Source organism: Bombus pascuorum, unplaced genomic scaffold (genome assembly GCF_905332965.1).
Source record: "Bombus pascuorum unplaced genomic scaffold, iyBomPasc1.1, whole genome shotgun sequence".
NCBI lineage: Eukaryota > Metazoa > Arthropoda > Insecta > Hymenoptera > Apidae > Bombus > Bombus pascuorum.
The window spans coordinates 1,105,100-1,112,649 of NW_026869731.1; the positions used below are offsets into that span (position 1 = coordinate 1,105,100).

Genomic DNA, 7,550 nt, shown 5'->3' on the forward strand with positions numbered 1-7,550 from the left:
TGTACCGACATCCAACAGTAAACATTCCAACCGTCTTTGCCCCGTGGCTCACCACACACAGACCCAATTATTCCCGCAACATGATTGCCAGATGTCGATGCATCATTCACAGTATATGTTCAGCTAGCCTGAGGACCCGCTATAAATTTTAGGATTTAATTGACTAAGGTCCTTCAAATTGACAAACAGTCTTTATCCTAACAGTCCGGAAGATACGGCAGATCTGCTTTCCTCACGAACGACGTTTCCCGCTAGCAACTTTCTTTCAATGGCGGCTAGCATCTTTCTCTAATCACCAACATAGAAATTTCTGTTTTAATTAACAGATTATTTGCGACCAACTCTTATATAGAATTTTAAGTAAATACATAGAAATTAACCAATTAACGGCAACGTCCATTTCCCTCACTTTCTGAACGAGGGTTGTCCTCGACGAATCCGATCATCTCGTGCCCTGAGACACACTCCATCATAGTTTTTCTCTGTAGCATCACTGTGATGGAGAGGAACATTCTCGTGGGATCTCATCAGCGAGTAAAACAACGTCCTTACGATCAGTGGATATTTCACGTTTTTAGCAAAGAGTCCGACTTAGACTTTGGAAGAAAGTATATTCGTTATCCCGTTAACCGCGGATTCGTTATTGAACCTAAGAACATTGTTGATAGTATCTCGAATATCTAACTATCACGGTTACTTGTTAAATTCTGTGATCTTGTTTTTTATGTTACAAATATTTCAATTTATATTTTGTAGACTTACCATCTTTTCCAGTTGGCAACCAAATTCCTTGATTTATAATGAACGATGGATTTTAAGCCTGTATTATTGCCGAGAACTAGTATTGGTTCGGGTTGACTTCCATTTGCTATGGACGACTCCATTTTTTTATAAGCAATGATTGCTACAATGTCTTGTTGAAATTCGATGTGAATGAGAAATAGTCTGTAAATGAATTTAAACACATAATTAATATATAAAATACAATTGTGCGAGGTATCATAAATTTAATTACAAAATATATAACTCCTTCACCTGTGATATGACCTAGTTGTAAGATCATTTGTAGTTAATTCTATGCAACCACCACCTCTGAAAGAGAACTCGCTGCAAAATTCGAAGCTATTTACATATAGCATTGGCATTTTATTTTCAATATTTACAACATTTTTTAATACTCGAACAACATTCTTCCTCGTTTCATAAACATATTGTATCGGTTCTTTTGAACACTCACTTCGATCGTTTTCACTTTTCGGTTCTGGAAGTTGAGGCGATGATGTAAATTTCATGTGCGGTATAGGTACTGAAATTTGTGGATTTTGCAGGGATAAATTGTAAAATGGTTTGTGTTTAAATCTTTTTCCATCCCTTTCATATAGTGCCTGCATAAACTATGTGCATCTCAGTTATAATATATTCATGTAATAAATTCAGTTTTTTTTTTTTTTTTATATATATGGTTTATTTTGGTTTTTACAATTTGTCATGAAGGACATTTGGTAAAGTGTTATATCTCATTGGTAATAAAAAAAATAAAATAAAAATAAATATAGCATGTGGGTGGCTACCCTCAGCAGGGTGCCAACTTCGTGTTTTCTAAGTTATATCTTTTATGATAAATTCAGTTTGTTAAAAATAATGTGTTTGTCAAAATTTGACATACCTGACCACAGCGATAATACATGCTACCACTGCCACGGCAAAATGATGTTTTGAATACTTCTTCTTCCTAGATAGATACATGAACGTATAAATAAGGAAACAACTGTGCCCAAAATAGATCTTCTACTTCTTGGAATGTCTTAGATCCGAAAAATTCGTGAGTCCAACCTGGACCAAAAAGTGCAACAGAAAGTCCTTCGTGTCGTATTTTTTGTAAAGCCTGTAGATTATAATGGTTTAATGAAATATTAAACGATATTATATTATATGCTACAATAAAATAAGTAATATTGTAATTACATATGATGAATTAAATCCACCACCGCCAGGACAACCTCTTCCCCAAATATCAAGTCCTACATAAATATCATAAATATCTCTGCTGTGATTTTTTGCAAGTGCCAAACTGTTTTTCAATTTTGATTTCATCCAGTTATAATTCAAGTAAATGGCATCGCAGTTTAAAAAGAAATCTCCGAAACATTGTATTCAGAACATTAAATAAAATTTACAAACAGAAACAATTGTAAAAGTATAAGAGTGTAATAAGCTTACATGTTTTTACTGTTAAGCTCATTTTGCCAATTTAATTTTCCTTCATTGGTTACGCTATCGTACCATATAATTTCAGAATTTCTAATTGCTTCATGAATATTTTCTGTTAGATATTTTACAAAATAAATTAAATTATTAACTTGCTCACTTTTAATGGTATTTTCAATATTTAATAACCAGCCATCAAACTTATAAAATTTTGCAACAAGTATTAGTGCATCTGCAAATCTTCTTAATTCTTCATGAGATTCAAGTATAACATCCCAGATACCTTCTCTTTCCGTAATTACAGTACCAAGAACTTTTACACCATGATTATGTGCTGCATTAATCCATCCAAAAGGGGGCACAGTTATGAAATGATGACTAAAATACACAAAAGTGTCAATAACACTCCAGTGATAAAATAGGTAAGAATCATAAGATTCTGATCCATATATAAATCTGAAAAATCACGGGTATATTATGTATAATATATGAATTAATAAATATAGTGATTTCTATTACCTGTCTTCTAGGTAGCCACCTTTCATATCATGACAGAGCAACGTTTTCGGATGTACTTCTCTATCCAATTTTTCTAACCGCGTTCTTCCTGCGCTTATTTCTAAACCACTGTACACATAATCAGTTGAATCTCGTAGTTCTCCAATTTCTGGCCATGGTTTCAAGTTACCCACGTTATCGAATAATTCTTTTAAGTTTTTGAAAGGTTGTGACTCTGTAACTTCCGTCCTCATCTCTCTGAATTATACTGTTCCACAGATCACTTTCAAATAGTTTTTAATTCATTAACTCAAACAAAGGTTTCTCTTCTTATTTTGGTTCACCGGAAACTTGTATATACATGCGAAGCAGATAGTGTTCCCATCTAACAGAACTGGCATATCAAATTACGTCTCATGATATAATACCATTATCTACCAACTGCTAATGGGCAAAAAGATGTTCATTTCTCTATCAAACAAAGTATACAAAATAAAATTATGAATTTATAATGCTCCTACATCAATGTTTATATGATTGTTTCGACTTTGAAAGTAATATTCTTATTTACGCAAGTATATATTCTTTAATATTTTGCAAAAATTATACCGAAACAAACAATTTGGAATAAACATAACTAAGTAAATACTTTAACTTTTTTTTATATTTAATTAAATATTTTATTTGATTTGAGTAGAATTTAACACCTAACCTTTACGTTTAAAATATTACTCTTTCTCATTCTCTCTTTCAATGTTATTTCTTCTGCTTCCGTTTTATGATATTTATGACATTTCTTAGTTCAGATATAAGTAACTTTTTCGTAATTTATAAAAAATGACACTCTTTTTAATTATCCTACACTATTAATCCATTACATGTCTTGTTGTAATTTAACTTTTAGCAACTTAAGATATGTGCATGTACAGAGTAATTTTCTTCCTAAGAATAATCATTCGATATTACGATAATTCCAAAAACTTAAATTAATTTGCAAATAACGTAATGCACAGTCATACACAAGCCATACAAGTTATACTTATGTCCTTTAAGTCACCAGAAATAAATTTTAAATTTTATATTATATATTAATATATATTATAGGGAGAAGCACTATACAAAATAATAATGTTAAAGGCATACATGCAATTTATTAGTATAGATACTTACTATATGCAAAGCGTTCTCTTCAAAGATAATATGTCGGCTACCAAACGATCGACGGCAACCGAACGCATTTCTGGTACTGATAATAATAGTATAGCTACAAGACAGTTGTGTATCTATGTCCAACTATAAAATTTGAAAATCGATGCTTGGTCTCGCGGCATTGTCGCATGTCTCATGGGACATAAAATGTATCGCCTACGGTCTATTATGTGAATATATTAATAAACTTAACAAATTTGTTATTATTTTCTCTAGGTAATTTTTCTCCCTCAAAATTCCGAGGAAAGTACTGAACTGTTGACTCGTTACCAGTGTTGACAACATTTCATCATTTATCACCTTTCCCACTTCATAGTCAGGTTTTTTCAAACTAAGAGCGGCATATGGTACATTTGTATTGTACGTGCGAGAGGGAGGTAACGTATAGCACAACCACACACAAGTATGTATCCCCTTCATAGTATGTATGCGAGCGTTGTACGATGGCCTAGGACTCCGTTGAGAGAAAAGAGAGAAGCGCAGTGTGAAAATCTTATGCCCTAGATCTCTGGCGAGTATCACACGTGTAGAGCAATTACGTGAATATTAGAAAAGTGAAGTTCCTTATAATACCTCTCCAAGTCCTCTCCATATTTTAATAGCCGTAAATTGGCGCAGCAGCGCCAAAATTTGAAAGAATAAGGAAACACATATGTACGTATCTTTCTTTTGTGAGACAGAAGAGCTTTGTTTTTCTGGTCTTCCAACGTTGCCGTCTGAAGCGTGCTTTCCATTTGCGACTAGCTACGCGATTATAAAATCCATTGCCGAATATGGCACAATTTTTATTCGTACTACCGCGATTAAGGATCGCGCGCGACTCTAAAGTTGCGACTTACCTCGACAAGTCAGTCGCCTGCAACTACAAAGTATACGGAACATGTACGTGCTATTATATCCATCGTCAGAAGAATCGCGCGGGACCGAACGTCATTTTGCTGCTAGAAGTGTGGGCACTCCTCACTAAGGACGTCTTAATATATAACACTATTAACTTAAAGCACTATATAATATTATGTAGTTATAAATTATAATATTATATACTATTATAGTATATACTATTATAATTTATAATATCGTCAATATAAATAATTAATATTATAGTGATAAAAATGACAAGAACCTAAAATTCAATTATTTTATTTATATTATTCAGCTTTTCCAAAGGTTTTTCGTTCAGTACTAATGGTTTCTCGACATAAAAGTTTACTATCCTTTTATGAGAAATGCGGATTGATTAACAGATTGATTAACGTGTTAAGAAATGGATGGTTCTATTAAAAAGAATATAGCTGATCTTTATTCGGTGTCGCGCGTGATACTAGCCAGAAATGAAAAGAAGCTGAAAGACGTCCTTATTTCTTATCATTGTACATGCGTCGTGCAGCATCATCAAGTCGAGTTATCGTCACACGTGCGTGTTTCCTAAGAATCAATAAGAAGAATATCGGGATCCTTATCGCGAACCGAAACTATAACATACAGCCAAATTTACACCTTTTCACTTTGCATAATCTGTAAGTAATATACGTTTTACAACGGTTTGTAATATTTCTCAATTATACAATTTGAATTGCATTTGCTCCTAAGATGCTCAGCTGGTCTCTGACTCGATACAAAACGAGAGGAACGACCCTCCTACGAATATTCTGTTTGAAATAAACTGGTATGTATTCTAATTGTATAATATAATCGAATATAATCTGATTGTATTAGAAACAAATTCCTAATAGAAACGTTTTTGTATCATATGACTCGGAACGATTCAGATTAGATCATATTACTATATAATCTGTATAATCTAATCTATAAGACAAGCAACTTTATAACTTTATAAACGTCATATCGATTAAATAAAAAAAAAACGGGATTTTTTCTTACATTTCCTCTGTATCTTAAAAATTATTTATCATACGTGAAAAAGTGTCAATAGAAGATTGTTGTTAATTCGTGCATTCGCGGGGATACGTGTCTCGGTTAGGCGCGTCAACGGGAGTCGTAAATTCCCGTTAGGATATAGGAATCGACACAGCGAGCAGGGCGATCCCCTGATTTCTGTTAGGATAATAGGAGTGGTTGTGGTAAAATAACTGTCGTCTACAGTCATCTAATATAAGGAATTTATTGCCGTTTACAACACGTGGAACGTATACAGATAAGATTGGATTTCGTCGGACCTTACACTGTTTAACCCGAGAGTTGATGTTGTTAGCGCGTTGACTGTCGATACCGTGTTAGAATAGTAGACTTGACTACCCGATGAGTGTTGTAGCACTGACTTGATTCTCCGATGTGTAGAATAAACGTGATTTGACTCTACGTGGCGTCGTAGAGCAATGTTTGACCGAATGAGCGTAATGACTTGACTCTTCCGCGTTGTTGAAGAGTAGTGTACTTGACTGTCTGCGGAGTATAAGAACAGAGACTGACCCATCTCGTACTATTTAGGAGGAAAGCTCGGTGTGGGTGTACCCTTGCTGAACTAAGGACGCGGATTCGTTGTTCACATTTTTCGGTAGAATAATGAGGGTAACGATCCGCGATGCCCATTGGTTATAGCCGAAGTTAATAAACATATCCGAGGAGAGAGGCTCCTGCAGATATGACTCATGGGTGTCCTTGGTCTTGGGAAAAATCAGCTGTTTAGCAGGGCACACCTGCTTTCCCCGTAATTAGCAAGAGGTGAAATAAACCTAATGACTGTTCAAATGACCATCCATAAGCTGAAAATATTTGTATGAATCGAAGTTAAGCTGAAAAGATTCGGTTTATGCTGGTTCCTTGGGTTTCTTGCAGGTCAGTGTAACGAGGGGTAGGCCTTGGCGGCCAGACCGAAAGGGACGTCGCACGGACCGTCTCGCGCGACGTAACAATTGTAGATAATAAAATTATCTATAAAATGAGACTCGTTACGTAACGATAAGCTCAATTTTTATGCTATACATTAGTAAATGGTGCAAAGACTTTTTTCTTAAATCGTTTATGACGTTAGTTAAAATTGTCATACAATATTGAGGTTTTATGGTATCAGTCATATCAAAATAGGATACCAAATTTCAAATCGATTCGTTTGTTAGTTTTTGTAAAATTAATTAATTAATTTACGAAACGGGAAATTTTTAATTTGTAAGAAAATTATGTGAGTTTACCTTAGTTTATGCTCCGATCTTCTACGCTATGTAGAATACTTACTCCTCTATTACTAACATTCAACAGATATAAGTATAGTTCAGTGATTCTTTCAGTCTATTAATGAATGTAACTATAATGAATGTAATCATAACATTGCGTACAAATTTTTCTGGAAACAGAATAAAATTAGTATTAACGTCGAATGTGTTATAAGATACTAAGAGGAATTTATACGACAAACAATTAATTTAATATATTTTTACAAATAATTAATTTATTTATATAGATTATGTTGTTTTCAAACGTGCAACAAAAAGTGAATCAACTTCAAAACAATAGTTAAAATGTACTTTATACTGAAATAAGACACATTTGTATTAACGATATGCTGATGTTACATTTGTCACATAAAAAATATATTATTTATATTTTATAAATATTAAAAAGTTGATTAATTTGAATATATATAATTTTGAAATTAAATGGAACCGCCTTTATTACAA

General features: G+C 33.4%; 1 protein-coding gene and 1 long non-coding RNA gene across 3 annotated transcripts in view; both read right to left on the minus strand.

The window, feature by feature from the left end:
* Positions 1-3,958, minus strand: part of LOC132915649 (cytosolic endo-beta-N-acetylglucosaminidase-like) — a 592,431-nt gene extending 588,473 nt beyond the window's left edge. Inside the window, exons 1-3 of one of the 2 annotated variants that reach the window (XM_060975482.1) lie at positions 3,877-3,958; positions 2,728-3,177; positions 2,221-2,664 (exon numbers count right to left, since the gene is read on the minus strand). In XM_060975482.1, coding sequence (XP_060831465.1) covers positions 2,221-2,664; positions 2,728-2,960 — 677 coding nt within the window. In that variant the 5' untranslated portion in view covers positions 2,961-3,177; positions 3,877-3,958. Of the gene's footprint in view, positions 1-2,220; positions 2,665-2,727; positions 3,495-3,876 lie in introns of those variants that run through there. The other variant, XM_060975481.1, reaches the window with a different exon arrangement.
* On the minus strand, positions 1,042-2,134 carry LOC132915650 (uncharacterized). The gene is made up of 3 exons (XR_009659927.1): positions 1,966-2,134; positions 1,667-1,885; positions 1,042-1,385 (listed from the first exon to the last, which is right to left on the minus strand). It is a non-coding gene; the product is annotated as an uncharacterized LOC132915650 (long non-coding RNA).
* Positions 3,959-7,550: the final 3,592 nt, after the last annotated feature.